The sequence below is a fragment of the Bidens hawaiensis genome, unplaced genomic scaffold (genome assembly GCF_021521415.1).
Source record: "Bidens hawaiensis isolate Kalapana, Puna unplaced genomic scaffold, B.hawaiensis_p1.1 tig00000536_1, whole genome shotgun sequence".
NCBI classification, from domain to species: domain Eukaryota; kingdom Viridiplantae; phylum Streptophyta; class Magnoliopsida; order Asterales; family Asteraceae; genus Bidens; species Bidens hawaiensis.
In genome coordinates, this window is record NW_027491034.1 from 3,913,582 (window position 1) to 3,931,360 (window position 17,779).

General features: G+C 34.7%; 1 protein-coding gene across 1 annotated transcript in view; it reads left to right on the forward strand.

Moving 5' to 3' along the window:
- The window catches only part of LOC143635628 (COP9 signalosome complex subunit 8-like), a 29,694-nt gene extending 12,604 nt beyond the window's left edge, over positions 1 to 17,090 (forward strand). Inside the window, exons 2-6 of the mRNA XM_077103413.1 lie at positions 13,227 to 13,327; positions 13,431 to 13,510; positions 16,238 to 16,423; positions 16,535 to 16,638; positions 16,731 to 17,090. Of these exons, the coding sequence (XP_076959528.1) occupies positions 13,244 to 13,327; positions 13,431 to 13,510; positions 16,238 to 16,423; positions 16,535 to 16,638; positions 16,731 to 16,870 (594 nt within the window). The 5' untranslated portion in view covers positions 13,227 to 13,243 and the 3' untranslated portion in view covers positions 16,871 to 17,090. The remainder of the gene's footprint in view (positions 1 to 13,226; positions 13,328 to 13,430; positions 13,511 to 16,237; positions 16,424 to 16,534; positions 16,639 to 16,730) is intronic.
- The last annotated feature ends 689 nt before the right edge of the window (positions 17,091 to 17,779 follow it).

Genomic DNA, 17,779 nt, shown 5'->3' on the forward strand with positions numbered 1-17,779 from the left:
CAAATGTTAACATGAAAGAAGCTGAATAGAATTTTGCGTTTCTTTGTGCATTCATGACATCATATGAAAATTTGGTGGGTAGTAATATTGCTACAAGTGAGTTGACTGATGAAGACTATGACCAAATTGATCCAGATGATTTGGAGCTAATGGATCTCAAATGGAATATGGCCAAGATTGTTAGAAAGGTGAAGAAGTTTATGCAACGAACTGGTAAAGACTCACCATATCTGAACAAGCGAGTTGGTTTTGACAAATTAAAGGTCACATGTTACAATTGTCAAGAGTTTGGTCATTTTGCCAAAGAATGTGATAAGCCGAAGAAGGAGTATAATGGACCTCAGAATCAAGACAGAAATTCTGGAAAGAAGGTTAATGATTCTCCTGAAAAGTCTTCTGGTGGTAATTCTTCTAAAGCTTCAGGATCGCAATCTCTTCTTTCTGCTGAAGGAACTGACTGGACTCAAAGATTGACGTGTAACGATAATCAAGAAAATCTGGCAATGTTTGAGCTGACTGAAAGATTTCAAGATGCTAGTGGGAACAAACTGTCTTCTAGCAATGAGAAAGAATTGGATTCTGATGATTCTTTCCATATGCAACCAACTTCTTTTGCATGCATGGCTAATATTGACGAGGTTAGCCCTTCTTCTGTTTAATTATCTGAATATATGCCTTGTTCTGTATGTGAATCTGTTAAGCCTAGAATTGATTCGCTTAAAGAGCATAATGACTTACTGGTAAAAGAAATTGCTTTAATCAAGGATACATATAGACAATCACTAGAATCATAAATGAGGTCTAGGGAGAAAATAGAAGCTCTGTCTATTAGTAACCATGATTTGAAAGCTGAATTGTCAGTAAAAATGACCATCAATGATCAACAATTTCAAGAGATTCTTAAACATAGAACTAAGATAACTGAATTTGAAAATGAGGTTCTTGATTTGAAAATCAAATTAGGCAAGTTTCGAAATTCTTCGTTTTTGTTAAATGAAATCATCGAGGTGTCTGGTAAACAAAAGGATTCAAAGAAAGGTGTGGGCTTTGTTGAAGTTCCACCACCGTTTCATAATGATTATACTCCAAATAGGAAAAAATTGTTATTGAACCAGCTATTGTTGAAGAAAAACCTAATTTGGTTAAAAATGACAATGTTGATGTTCAATCTTCAACTCAAAAACCTCATATTCAAAGTAACAAGGTCTTTGTTGAAAATGTTGATAAAGTAATCATTGAGGATGTAACTGAACCTGAAGTTTTGCACAAAAACCAGAACATTCCAAGTTCAAATCACATTTTATGTGAACCTCATGAATTTCAGGAGGTTGTGTATGGTTCAAATGCATCTAAAGTGAAAAAGGAAAGATATGTTATGATTAAGGCTAAGAAATCAGAAAAACCAAATGTTTCTGATGAGGATTTGATGCGTTTCGTCAATCCTTTTCCTCCTAAGCCAACCAATGGTCGAGTGTTTAAATTGAAAGGCATCAGCAAAGTGTTCATTGAGAAAGACATCCCACTTATCTTATCAAGCCTGAATTGATAGAAAGCGTCTTTCAAAATGAAACATCCAAGATACAAGATATTGAACATGATTTTGTTAATTCCAAAACATCAAATACAATAGATCCCTTAATAAAAGCCAAACAATTATTAAAATCTGCTAAAAAATTCAATTTGTTAAATCAAATGGAACTGACACTTTACAGAGTTTTTCAAATTGTTCAAAAGAAGTCTGTTACATTTGATGATTTGGACAAAGGTCCCATTCCTGGTGTTTTTCATCAACCTTCTGTTGCATAAGAGTCTACCAAACCACAACGCGAGCGTGTTGACATGAGAACATGTTTTATTTGTGGTGAACAAGGCCATGTTGTCAGAAATCGTGGACTGAAGAAATCACATAATCTTCATCCATTTATCAAGGAACAAACCAAACCCGTTCATGTGATTAAGGAGATTTTGAAAAGACCTTTATCTGGTAACGATGAAACTCACATTTTATTTTCAAATGTAAATCCTCGCAAAGTGATTCATGTTAGTGAAAATTCGAGTAATTTAAAACCTAAATTTGTTCCTATGGAACCAATTTGCAAGAATGTGAACACGAATGTAGTTCAAGCTGCATATTTGAGATGAATTCGAAAAGACCTGTGACTTATTCACAAGCAGCTAAACCACATTTGGATTCACTCAACATTAAAACTTCAAGTGAAACTAAAGAGGTGCCCAAGACTGAGGCCTGGGCAGCCGTTTTGAACTAATCATTTTTCATTTGTGTGCAGAGTTCATCCAAGACTATATGTGGTGAAAACTGAATTATGGATAGTGGATGCTCTCGTCATATTACCGGCAATATTAATCTCCTATAAAATTTCAAAAATATTCAAGGAGGGTATGTAGCTTTTGCGGGTAATTCAGGTGGAATGATTACAAAAGAAGGAGATGTTTCAAATGGTTGTATCACCTTTGAGTATGTTATATATTGTGACAAAGTGGATCACAATTTGTTGAGCGTGTCACAAATTTGTGATAAGAAGTGTACCACAATATTTAATGATAAGGAGTGCATAATACTTAAACCAAGATATGTCAATCCTGAAGATATGGTTATTGTGCGATCTGCTCGATGAAATGATATTTATGTTCTAAATATGACTTCTAAGGTAACCACTAATGTTGACACGTGTTTTGTCTCTAAGGCAACTAAGAAATACTCGATTATGTGGCGCAGACGTATGGGTCACATTCATGTCAGAAAGATGAACTATCTTATTATGAATGATTTGGTTGATGGGGTTTCTTTGAAACACTTCAAACTGACCAATCACCGTGTTGCATGCAAAAAGGGCAAACAGAATAAGAAGTCACACCCATCTAAGTAAATTAATTCTATTGGTACTCCTTTGGAATGACTTCATATGGACTTGTTTGGTCCTGTGAATCGTGTGAGTATTGCTGGAGATTGGTATTGTCTAGTTGTTACTGATGACTATTCAAGGTATTCATGGGTTTTATTTATGAGTTCGAAAGATCAAACACCTATTCTTGTTCAAAATCTAATCACAAAGATCGAATCACTGTATAAATACAAGTGAGACGTATTCGAAGTGATTATGGTACGAAGTTCAAAAACACTGTATTGGATTTCTTTTGCATCCAGAAAGGAATTCATCGAGAATACATTGCTCCATATGTACCTCAACAGAATGGTGTTGCTGAAAGAAAGAACCGAACACTGATTGAAGCTGCATGAACTATGCTAGCAGATTCTAAGCTTCCTGTTCAATTCTGGAATGAGGCTGTGCATACTGCTTGCTACACGCTTAATCGTGTTTTGACTATGAAGAAGCTACAAAAGACAAGTTATGAGCTTCTAAACAAAAGAAAGCCTATTTTAAAGTATTTGGAGCCATTTGGGTGTCCTTGTACTATGTTGAAGAAAGATGCGGGAATATTCGAAGAAAAAGCAATTAAAGGTTATTTCTTGGGATATGCATCACCTAAGAAACGAGTATTTAATTTTACTTCGGGTTGTGTTGAGGAGTGGTACAATGTCAATTGTCAACGATACACCATACCTCCCGCATCAAAAGAGCCCGTAAGATTATTGAAGCTTATAGGTAAGTCAATCGAGAACAACAACTTGATGCTGCCGCACGGGCTAAAGCAAATCAGAAGACTACATTTAAAGCCATGCAAATAGTTAAAGGTGATATTGTCTCTTGGTTGCACGAATCTGATTTGAAAGTTTGTATTATTAAGTAGGAGAGGTGTTCAATATTTTCAGTATATCACAGACGTTCTCTCACTGCCGAGGTGGGATGTATGTACACTCGCCAATAGGCCGTTTATAATCGTGAGGGAGATCGATTAGAAAAATGGTTTCACCAACATCTGCCCTTCGAGGTAAACCATGAATTTAAATTCTTTAAGCCACAAGTCCCAACCCGTAAGTACATTGATGAAATTGATCCTCGTACGGGTTGGAGGAAACTTGTACTAAAAGTTAAACCGCCTAAGACCATGAAACGTGTGCCAGTGGAGACTTTTCTGCAAAGTCTTCACCTATTGTTCAATCGATGGTACTACAATAATCGTACAAGCGAGGCGGTCATTGTGCTAGGAAAAGGATTGAAGACCAGCTTTATACGAGTTATCGATCCGATGTGGCTCGTTAACTTATCCGAGACCGACAACGACGTATTATTTGAGAACAAGATTTTATTGAACGTCAAGAAGACTATGATCGAGCTATGCAATTCCAACGCGTTGTGCATGTGGTTCGGGATTCATAGTTGTCGAGATTGGAAGACGAAGAGGTTAAAGTAATTTAAAGACAAAGAGCTCAAGACGAGGGGGTGTTTGTTAGTGCACGGTTTTGTCGTCTCGAGTCTTTGAAATAGTCGTTTGTAATTTATTATTATACTAATGTAAAAGGGTAGTTATTTAATTATGACCAATTCTCTATGTAAGGCTCATTCGTTATTAATTATGGTTCATTCGTTAAAGATGTTTAACGAATGAACCTTAATCATTATATGTAATTGTCCATTCGTTAAGGATGTTTAACGAATGGACCTCAGTCATTATGGATTTGATCCATTCGTCATGGAATGTTGACGAATGGGGTATAGAGAATGAGTCATTCTCTATACCATAAATTAATGTATGTAAAAGAAGACGAATGGAGGCCATTCGTTATGGGATGTGTAACGAATGGCATCTCATCGTCTATATAAAGCTGTAATGCCTTGTTTAATTTAAGTGTTGATTAACAGTTAATCGTTACTCTGCCAAGTTACTCTCTCAATTAGGGGATGTGTAACGAATGGCATCTCATCGTCTATATAAGGTTGTTCTGCCTTGTTTAATTTAAGTGTCGATTAACAGTATATCGTTACTCTACCAAATTACTCTCTCAACACTTCACTTAATATTATTGATCTATTACCTAACATATAAAGTATATCATATAACTAGATCCTTGATCTAATCAGTATGTTATGAGTTCGTATTGATTGGATCTGAGAATTCTGGTGTTCAACAATTTTGTTAGTGCACGGTTTTTTTGTCTCGAGTCTTAGCTCATTCGTTAAGGATGTTTAACGAATGAGCTCATTCGTTATTAATTATGGTTAATTCGTTAAGGATGTTTAACGAATGAACCTTAACCGTTATATGTAATTGTCTATTCATTAAGGATGTTTAAAGAATGAACCTCATGTAAGGCCCCGTTCCCGGTGTCTCACTTTAACGTCGGATATACTCCTAAACGCAGTTCTTACTAATAAGAGTTAATTAAAACTTTAGCGGAATCGTTAACTTAAAGCATTCATTAGAAGCCATTAAATCTTTTCTTTGATACCATAACACAAAACCTTATATTTTAAACATAATTTATTCTATCTTCAGATGCCAGCCGTTCAATCCATGCCATGTGCCATCCTCATGCTAGTTCTTTAATCTGCTCACCTGCGTGCATACTAAAAGTCAGATACGCTGAGTGAGTTCTAGTTAATCATTCCTCATACCATACATACAATTACATACATATACATACATATCCGAAGATACATATTAATATCTTAACCTTGTATAAATATCCATAAGAGGAACGTCACATAATTTCTATTAAAAGAACCATGGCTCTTGCCCATGCTATATATTCTCCATAGAAGGACGCACTATATAAATTCTCCATAGAAGGACACTCTATATACTTCCATAGAAGGAACATCCTATGTATTTTCATAGAAGGAACTCTATGCTTTCCATTTAAGGAACACTATGCTTTCCATTTAAGGAACACTAATCTTTCCATTAAAGGAACACTATACTTTCCGTTAAAGGAACATTATACTTTCCATTAAAGTAACACTATGTTTTCCTTTAAAGGAACACTCTATATATTATCCGTAGAGGGAACTCTATGTATGGGTTATTATTTAATATCCATATAAGGAAATCATCATTATTCTTAGCGATACATGCAATATCCGAAGATCGTTCACGTACCGACAAGCAATCATCCTTACATTACATACAATATTCATATCTTTATTATTAACCTGGCAGTATGTGCAATATCTGAAGATCGTTCACGTATCGACAAGCTATTAACATAAAATACATACATCATTCATACATCATATATATCAATCATATCTTTAACTACCCCCTGACGGTACATGCAATATCCGAAGATTGTTCACGCACCGTCAAGCAATCGTCATACATAAATCATACCAAGTATACGCTTACCACCTAAGGTAAGTGTATTAACTATCACATCGAGTGTCACACCCCGACCAAAGGCGGCGGAACATGCCGGGGTGCAACGTGATTGGACAAATACACAAGACACTATTTAAAGTGACAATATTTATTCAACTCGTTTTAGTTCAACAAATCAATAAACAACACATCTCATTCACACAACCAAGTTAAATACAAGTAGCAAATATATTGTTCGTTTTACTAATATCCTAATAGTCTTGGTAACGTTTTCGTCAAGTCCTCGAGTCAACAATAGTCTAACCTGTAACATTTCATAAAATAAAGTTTGTCAAAACACAAAGGTTGGTGAGCAATTCATAAGTTTGAGCAACAATAGTATATAGTATGAAAAGCCACAAAACTAGTATACAAAACAATAAATAAGAGCTATAAACCTGGATAAAATAGTTATCGCTAAACAAGTCAGTGACACCTAGCTATTGGCAATTAGTCTAGGATTTTATTGACAATTGCTAATAAGCTTACATTAGCACCACCTAGCTACAAGGGGTTGCCAAGTAGTCTAGGATTTTATAGTTATCGTTAATTGCGTTACGTTAACGACACCTTGACATTGCCAAATGGTATATGATTTATAGTTCCACTATCCAAAAGCTGTAAACACATAGGCAAATAAGCATAAAACACCAAATCGAGCAATTATTCAAGTCAAGTATACAATCACGTTTGTGGGTTTAAGACTCAAGTAAATAAAGCATTTAGTTTGATAAGTATGAAATGTCACCCCAAAACGAAAGATGGAAAAAGGGGTATGAAAGTACTCACCTTGCAATAATAAAGTTAACGAGAAATTTAAGGATGCGGTTAAGCGAGCTGACTGGTCAGAAAATAAATAAACCTGAAACTTTGAGGGAATAATATACAATTAAAAGCTAGAACGTAGCCGCTGGAAGCAGATCTAACGGTGTCTGGAATTTGAGTTATGAAATAAACAATGTTTAAGCGAGCTGGTACTGTTCAGAATCCGAACTGCGAGTCTGGAGTCGGGCTCTAACCACTACACTCAAACTATTATGACGAACAGAAAAGTCTTCTGGTCCGAAAGCTAGTTCTAACCAGAAGATAGAGTATTCGAATTATTCCAAAATTGACTAAAATGCCCCTTAACGGGCCGGGATCGATTTGACCACCGAAAGCTCCAAATTTACAGATTTTGATTTAAGGCTTACGTTTATCATGCGAAAATGTACATCTTTTATAAAAAACAACTTTACCCAAAAGATGGTGTCGGGTTTAAATAAGTTAGAGTTCGTTATTTATATTTACGATATATACATACATATATATATATAGATATAGATACATATATATACATACATAAACACGAAAACCTTGAAACGAGATCAACATAAAAGTGTCGGTTTTTATAAGTTTATTAGAAACTATTTTTAATATTTATTACGATTTTTAGTTAATTAAAACGTATTTATTAAACATTGTATAAATATATATTTATACATATATATATATAGATAAAATTAGTTTAACGAATCGAGCCGAGAAAACAGGTTATAATGATGTTCGGTTTACAAAAAAGTTTATTTAAATCTAATATAAATTTCTATAAGTTTTATAAACTTTAAAATACTTAAAAAAAAATAGTCGGATAGCTCGAAACCATAACAAACGAACTCCGATTAAGGCAAATAAGATATCACCGCATTCGTCTCATTGAACTCCACTATTTATACCTGTTTTCGCCACTGGAAATCACCTTCACCATCGCCGGAAAAACCAAACAGTCAGCTGAAGATACGAACCGTCGGCCGGAATACGAACCCTTTCTTGTTTTGCTCACAACTTGGTCAAACGAACTCGAAATCAAGCAAATAATATATCCACGCGACCGCGTCGCTGAGAGTTACCGCCCTGAACCAGCGCTGTAGCCTGCAGCCACAGAAACTATTGCCGGAAAAACGAGGGAAAGGAAATGAGAGGGTGCCGGAGGTGATGGGGTTACCGGAGAAGAAGAGTGGTGGTGTCGGAGGTCGGTGGTGGTGCTTTGGGACTCGCCGGAGCCAATTCCGGTCGCCGAAAAATGGCACCGGAAAATAAGAGAAAGAGATGGGGGCTAGGGTTTGGTTTAGGTTTATATATATATTAGCGAATTTACCTAAAGGACCCTAGACCTTTATTAATAGTTTAAAACTTGAAAGGAATATATGAACTCTTAACAAAAATGACCATTCCAATCCTTACGGTTTATTAACGATCCTCTAGAAGACAAACTAACGAATTTCACGCTTATCGATCAATACGATATAACTATTTATTAACCAAATGAAATGCTAAAATCGCTTAGTCGGGTTTATAAATACGGATATGGATTCGAATGCAAATACAATTTATTAAAATAAAATGCGAAAAATCGAAATGTTACATCGATTATGCACACAACCCCGAAAACATAACAAGGAAGTGGGGCTAGAAACTCACCTGAACTTGGTTACTTCTTCCGTAAATGATTACTCTTTTCTTTGGCTGTGCACGGCTAACTGTATAACAATTATGCGTATTGATTACTCTCACATTCCATATCGCATTTCTAGTTTAATTATTACCCTCAACGAACGGGGGTCCTGGGGTAGTGGGGTTCTAGGGGCGGCAGCCCCTAGCGGGGTCCAAGGGGCAGAGCCCCTGGCTGGGGTTAAGCTGCCAGGTCAGCTTGGAAAATTTTTTTTTTCATTAACTATCATAACACATTTTCCAATAGGATTTGGAATTATTTTTTCTAGTTCGCTAACTCATTCTCTATAACGAATTAAGCCTGATTCGTTAACTAGTTCGTTACTTTTCATCCCGATTCGTTATCCTTGTTCTTCTTTGATAAATCCCCATTCATTAACCTCATTTGTCATCGTATCACCATCTAATTCGGTAGGTTAGTTCGTTACCTTTCCTGGTCTGATTCGCTAGCTGATTCGTTACTCTAGTTCGTTATCTTTGACGTGGTCTGCTTCGTTATCTTAATATAACGAATGGGTAGCTAACGAATTAAAAGTCCATTCGTTATCAATTCACACTTCACACGAATGAGTCCCATTCGTTATGCACGCGTAACAAACTGATCAACCATAACGAACTACCAACAGTTTTTATCCATATCTTTGACTCTAGGGTCAAAGTCAAAATTGATAAGAACAAGAACAATCAAACTTCATCAGATCTACGATTAAACCTTCGATTCTCAACGAAACAACATGAAATTGGTACCATTGGATTCGTATTCTCAGCTCCAACAAACCCTAATCATCAAATCCGTCTAACATTCACGTTTAAAGGGTGCGATTTATACCTAAGCACCTACGACTCGTTTATCAATCGATTAACCCATCAATCGTTTATGGTTTTTCAGTAAGGTTTGTTGTGCTAGGTTCTTTTTTATCATTAACATACAAATCTAAGGTTTCCCAAACAAAACCGAACCTTAATAGACGATTTCTAGATATAAACGTACCTTAAACAAGGTGGTTTACGAACACGATTAAGCCTTGATGTTGTCTTGGTTCGTCTCAACGTTCTAGCACCAGAAATTTCGGGTTTTCACCTTCGGATCTTGACTCGGGTTAGAAAATAGTGTTTGTGTGTGTTTATCAAGGTGTAGGCTATGGTGTAAAGATAAAAATGGAAAGGATTAGGGTTTAAGGGGTTTTTATACTCCCTTAAGCCCATAGACCTGAGACCCATCTTTCCTTTTTGGTCCATATTTAATTCTATTAACCAAGTCCGCTACCCCTTAAGCTTTATTATCATATTATTATCATTAACCCACTAACTCAAATAATTCACCCGACACAGGTATTACATTAAATATTATTCTAGAATTTTCGAGATGTTACACCTCAGTCGTTATGGATTTGAACCATTCGTTATGGAATGTTGATGAATGGGGTATAGAGAATGAGTCATTCGCTATACCATAAGTTAACGTATGTAAAATAAGACGAATGGAGGCCATTCGTTACAAGACGTGTAACGAATGGCATCTCATCGTCTATATAAGGTTGTTCTGCCTTGTTTAATTTAAGTGTTGATTAACTATATATCATTACTCTGCCAAATTACTCTTTCAATAATTCGCTAAATATTATTGATCTATTACCTAACATATAAAGTATATCATATATCTAGATCCTTGATCTAATCAATATGTTATGAATTCGTATTGATTGGATCTGAGAATTCTAGTGTTCAACAATAACTAACACAAAACATAATTAGTTAAAAAAATAGTCTAATCTTTTACCCAATCCTTCATTCTCAAAACGCATATATGCAATTTTTAAATCAAAATAAGATACCTGATGGTGAAATTTTAACAAATGTTAAACGGGTGAAGGGTAGTTCGCGAATTGAAGAATTCGAACTAACTTGAATTAAAAGAAATTGATTAGAATATCACCATAGTAATGATTGCAATTGAGGGAATAATAATAATGTATCGATCATTACCAGAGATTGAGTTAGAACCCAACTGTAACCAACGGTGACCTTGATTTCTAGATAATGAACAAAAATAACACATTCAATACAAAATCAGTACCCTCCATAATTGATTTTTAATGTGGTAATTGATTGTTAACGTCGCCGGAAGTTCACATATAACGTCGTCGTCGGAGATGAGTGTTTCGCCTGACACTTGTCATTTATTTTAGCGGCGTCTCTCCCTAAAACGTCTTAAATTTGGAAAATTACCATTGTGTCCATCCAATATATTTTATAGATAATATAGATAATGATTCAGAATTGACAGAATTCTTGACCAACAAAGGTTAAGCCATAACTTTATCATAACCAAATGAAATGGTGCAAGACCAAAGCCTATGACTAAACATTGAGTTATGGTTCTAATAATGTATTATTTGCATTTTAATTCATGTTTATGACTCCATAGTGGTCAAATAAAAATTAGTGCGCAGATCTGTACCCTTTTAGAAGAATGGTTGTTTTAGCCAATCTCAGGTCCGAATATGACCAAATTTTATAAATGAAAGTTGTTCCTAACACATTGGTTTAGTAGACCGGAGATGTTTATAATTTTTATGAATTTTTTCATAATTTTTAAAAGTTTATCTATATAGAAAGCTATCAAAATTCTGTTTTCATCCTCATTTTCCTTTTCCAAGTACAAGTTATCATATCATCTTACCGTTATAATCCTTAGTTAATTATTCATCAAACACAAACTGAAACTAACTTTATTACTTTCCTTTAGGGCTTACACGTTAGGATATTCACACGCTTAACAAAGATCTTAATCTTTCAACCCACTAAATTCAATGTGAGTTTATATACCCCTTTTTTCCATCTTTTATATTTTGGGGGTAGCATGTATACATTAGTCACTTTTACTCATGTTTTATTACCACATCTATTCAAAAAGCAATTCAATATATGTGTATGTGTGATTATTGCATGCTCTATGGCTATGCTCTATGTGCTTAATTGTTTATATTATGTTTGGTGGTTGGGTTTCTCATCCTCATCTATTCTCATATAGTATGATCATACATTTACCCAAGTACATTGATTTTGTATCAATAGGAACAGGTCCACATTTATTTAGTTGTTTACATTTTCATACGATTTGTAATGCTCACCTTTAACATATGAATTGTGATTTACCTACCTATATGTATAGCTAAAACTTATGTATTCTCACCAACATTCGTGTTGACAAACTCTATTTTTATATATGCTAAAGGTACAAATAATTGACATTGTTCAAGATCGAAGAAATTAGTTTTACATTAGGATATTATTCAAAATTAAAAAAAATGTTTCTTATTATTGAGTTTGTGTGCTTATTTAATGTTAATGAAATTAAATAATTATTGTTGCTTTAATTAGTGTCTTTTGAGTTACTGTCCAATTAATACGTTACGCGACGACATGTTCCGCCGCCTTTGGTCGGGGTGTGACAAACAAGACCAAAACAGTCCTCATAAAAAGTTTATGAAATTGATTCACTACGGTTCACATTAAGTGTCAATTACCCACAGTTACCATAAGTTTCAATCTCGTGAGATAAGAAACATGTAAACAAATCAGATCCCAACAATAACGGCTTGATTCGATGCCAAATTATACCGGGGGGGGGGGGGTGTTGTCGGAAACGGGAAAAGGAATGGGAGGGAAGGGATTTTTGGAACAAATTGCACAATGGTCCCTGATTTATGGCTATTATTTAAATGTTAGATATATTAAACTAAGGGGGTTAAAATGCACAAGTTGGATAGTTCTATTATTATACTAGTAACTGAAATTAATTCGAGCGACGAGTAATGAAATAAATGACCAAAGACTAAGTAAAATAAATAAATAAATTATTGATTGAAATAACAAACGTCCGAATAATAGAGTAAAATTTTAAACGATTCGATTATTCGGGTCCGAAATTAACGAATGTTACACAACGAGTGTCTAGTTAGCACCGCATAACACAATGTTATTGGATGAATTCGAAGTCCGGATTCAGCGACAACATATAGTCTAAAGAACTCTTTTAAGATCCACTGATTTTTGACGAGAAGGAAGAGAAAATAAGAAAAAAATGTTATATCTGTTCACAGGTTGGACCAGATGACGTCATAAATAATATAAAAACTAAACAATATATATATTTAATACAAAACAAAATAAAATAAAAGAGACCCTTTATTTTTGATTTTTTATACATTCATTTAAAGTTTGTCTAAACTAATCGAATTGGACGATGAACGTCCTAAGCAGGGTGTCGTTTTTACCCGAAACTCAAACATTGAACCCGACCTGAATAAACTCAAAATGGAAATCCTATTAACATAACAGGGCTTTTTAAGCAATTCTACCGGGCCGCATTAAGTTGGGCCATTCCTCTCTTTTCCCTTTTAAGTTTCAATAATAATAATAAGAAGAAGAAGAAGAAGAAGGAGGGCAGCCAGAAACAGCATCACTTCCAATGGATATCTCTGAGCTGACAGACGCCATGGCTTCAAGGTCGTACAACAAAGTCGCCGATATCTGTGACCAACTCATGCTTCAGGTATTATCACCATGCTGATCTCCTTTTTATTATTATTATTAGAAGATTTGAAACCCTAATTTCATAACCGCCGCCTTCAATTCAATCTTACTGTTGTTATTAGATTGCTTCTCAAGGCGTTGCGTTTCAAGACGAATGGCCGTACGCTGTTCATCTCCTAGGCCACATTTACCTAAATGATCTGTAAGCTCACTCACTCCACTTTACTCTGTTGTTACTTATGCTATGCGTATTTAGTTTATTTTGACTGTAGATTATTGGTGCACTGTTGAAACAACTTATTCAGGGGGTGGAGAAACCCCAATTTTGATATTATGATGATGCTGATTACTTGTCTTAAGGTCGTTGTGATACATGTAGCTATGTAATGTATAAATTTATATGTTACAGTATAAGTTTGAAAAACGAATACACTAGCCAATGATTAAACATATAACCTCAATGCTTCACTTTATTATTTTCACAGCACAGCAACTAGTTAATCGCACCTTGATGCATTGTATTGTATAGTAAGGATTATTGTAACATAAGCAAAGATACGAGTTCCTACTAACTACAGTCGTTGAATATCGAAGTCTTAATTCATCGCTTCCCCAACATACCATTGACATTATAATCCGTAACAGAAAACTAATGTCAACTTGAACCAAAAACACTTCAAGCATAATATCATAAATTTTGAACACCCAAGCACACTTTAACTTCAAGTTTTCATATCACCATGGATTCTTATTCTCTTAAACTTAGTGCATGAAATTTACCGATTAGAAATTAGGGTTCTCAATGTAAACAATTTCCCAGCAAAATGAAATTTCACAATCGAATGCGGGTTTATAAGTTTTGGTAACAAATCACAAATCCACTTATTTGATGTCCAAGATAAGAAATTATTTCACCTAGCAAACACTTGAAACGAGAAAAAGTAAAATCTCTTTTATGGAAATTGTTGTTTGCAAACATTGGAACAAGAAACATATGAACAATTACTCTCAAATTTCTTAGTGTAGGATGAACATAAGCCTAACAACATAATTTTTCTTATTGAAGTAGGAACAGTTTCACTTTGAGAAGATTGTTTTCGTTTGGTTGAAACTGGAAAACAGGAAACCTAGTCTTTGGCCTTTTATTTTCTAAGTTTCTGACTTCTAGGTATGTCTCGGTCTAGTGTCTCAAAGCCTCTCAGTTTCGCTTCTTCCATCTTTGTACTGTTTTGGGTAGTAAGTTTTTGGAGGGACTTGGTAATTTCTAGGGCTTTTGATTTGATAGTCTAGTAAGAAGAGTAACTATGATAGAGGATACGGCTCTGCATTTAAAAGTAGGATTTTAGACATTTGTAGGATAAAGAAGCCCGCATGTAAAGGAGTATATGTTTTAAATCGGCAATCTTAGTATAATACAAACTTTACACAATACATCATAAACGTAATTTTTTTATGCTGCATAATACATTATTTGGAGTCACACGCTAAAGAAAGTATGATAATAGATGAAATAGAAGATTTGCTGGTGCCTTATGGCATTACGTGTTATGGAGAGGATATGGTCTTGACCATGGACTTTTTATCTTCATTTCCGGTATGCAATATAGTTGAGTCAGTGAGTGCAGCCTTTTGGTTTTAGATAAAGTTCCTTTATACACAAACAGATTAGATGACAAGAAGAAGTTTGTTGCTTTTGAAGTTAGTTAGGCATTGTTTTCTATTGGTGAAAGTAAACCTGCCCCTTCCAGAATCCAGATATGAGAAATTTGGGTTTACTACTGCTGTATCGCTATTTTGTAGTCTAGATAGTTTCTGATCTATGTGAAGATAAAGTATAGACAACTAAGTGGTATACATGATCACATTTGATCATTTGGTTGCAGAAAGTGACAATATTCAGTTTCTGATAAATGTGAAGATCAAGTATAGACAACTAAGTGGGATATAGGGGTGTTCACGGTCCGGTTTTCGCGGTTTTTGGGTCAAACCGTAAACCAAACCGTTAGTAACGGTTTTTATTTTTGTAAACCAAAACCAAACCGTATAATTTTTAAACCAAACCAAACCAAACCAAACCGTTAATAACGGTTTGGTTCCGGTTTGGCTTCGCGGTTTGACCTCGTTGGGTTTTTATACAAGATGCCCAAAATAAACGATTTCTACAAAAGAATTAAAAGAACATAGATGCATAAGCAATTTCAAAAGGAATATAACTGGTTTCAACGTAAGTCACATAACACAAAATCTATGGGCATTTATAAATAATTTATAATGATTTCATAAAATGAGCATATGAGAATTACTATGTTGAAAACCCACAACTTTAAAAGCACACTAAAGTTACTGAATTGAGAACAAAATAAACAGGTTAGCTTACTTTTGATTTTTTTAAACTTAACTGAAATTAAAATAGTTTTTAATTATAAATTTATAATCATGCCTAATATATATTTATTTGAAATATCTCATAACTTTAATATATAATGTTCTTATGGTCCGGTCCGGTTTAATACGTTTGGTTTTCGGTATAAACCGTAAGCCAAACCGTTCACTACGGTTTGAAGCTTTTAAAACCGACCGACCGAAAGTTAGGTAAAAAACCAACCGTGAAACTAAACCGTTGGCCGGTTTGGGCGGTTTCGCGGTTTGAAACCGAACAATGAACACCCCTAGTGGGATACATGATCACATTTGGTCATTTAGTTGCGGAAAGTGACGAGTTATTTGTTTTCACAAAGCGTGATTATGTAGTGGAGGGAATGATATTCCAAAATATTGATTAATAAAGGTGTGATCCAATTATCTTTATACTTCTACAATGTGATTAAAAGGAAGAATATTTAATTGAAATTCAACATTCTCTCTGCCTTTTTTTTTCTCTTAAGATACACTTGTTTTACATATTTATTTATTTTTTTACAATTGACAGAAATAGCGCTAGGTTTCTGTGGAAATCCATACCTGTTTCAATCAAAGAGAGTCACCCAGAGGTGACTGCCATCTGGAAAATCGGTCAACAGTTGTGGACTCGAAATTATGCCGGTGTGTATGACTCAATTTGTGGATTTAACTGGAGTGCAGAGATTCAAGATTTTGTTGCCTCATTTGCAGGCAAGTTATCATTTTTTAAATTCTATGGTCACAAAATACATAAAAACTTCACACACATAATACCTGTATACATTTCATCTACTTTATAAGATGTTTACTTAAATTTTGCAGAAAGATATACGCGAAGGATGTTAGCGCTACTGATGTCTGCCTATTCAACTATAAGCATTCATGACACTGCTCTCTTTTTGGGAATGAATGAGAATGATGCCACAAATTGTAAGTTCATTGCTTTGTGGACAATTATATAGAATACTTTGTTGGTCATTGGGTCACTCAGTTTAATTAAATAAGTAAAATGGAAAATGCAGATGTATTGCAACAGGGGTGGACTGTGGATGCTGCTTCTCAAATGCTTACAGTTAAGAAGAACGCGGTTGTTACCGAGCAGAAAATTGACCCGTCCAAGTTGCAGCGTTTGACTGAATATGTCTTCCATCTTGAGCATTAGTAGTGTGTAAATTTCAAATTCTGGTTTTGGTCACTTACTTTCATTTTGTTAGTATTTGTCATGATATGAAGAAAAACTCTACTGGCTTAGATCGGTTGTGGATTGGCTTAAAATTGGGGACGGTGAGATATTAAAATTTGGTATCAAGAACTTAACCGTTAATCATAGCTCGTATTGAACCATTTCGCCATATCTAACACTGTCTTCACTATGGATTGGTCAGACTGGGACCAGCTGATTAGCCCGGCCCGATTGAGTTTACAAGAACAACCTTCATTTTAACAATGTGTCCCGAGTTTCATTTAAATGCTGGTTATCATTAAAACTAATTTTAGTTTTAAAGAAAAGGTTTTTTCTTTTTTTGAAAGTTTCATTTACTGATTCATTTACCACTCATATTTGATTTAACACTGTTAAGTCTATGCAAAAAGAAAAAAAAACAAAAACTGTGAGTTTTATATTTTGTTTTGAGTTTTATATTTTGTTTATAAAGTATTGTGTCACCTGGTTTTTGAAACTAACCTGAGCAGAGTGGAGAAGACAGGCTTGTTTGTATAAATACATGGTTGCTTTGGACACTGGATGTCACATCCCGGTTTAGGGTCTAGACGTGTGACCACAAGTTGGTACATGTTTTATAAATATATCAGAGTTGCTGTTTATTTTTAGCGGAAGACTTTGGTTATAATAAAATATTAATTTATTTGGAAACTTCTCGGATAATAAATACCAAAGTGTTTGATATATTAATCATGTTTAAATCTTTATAATATTTTAATAATTTAAAACTGAGGCATCATTACCTTGCGAGCGTCTAACTCCATGAATGTCTATAATTCTTTGCTACCTGTACTAATCTGTTTTCCCGAAATGTGGGGAAAATACGTCAGATATATGCTGGTAAACACG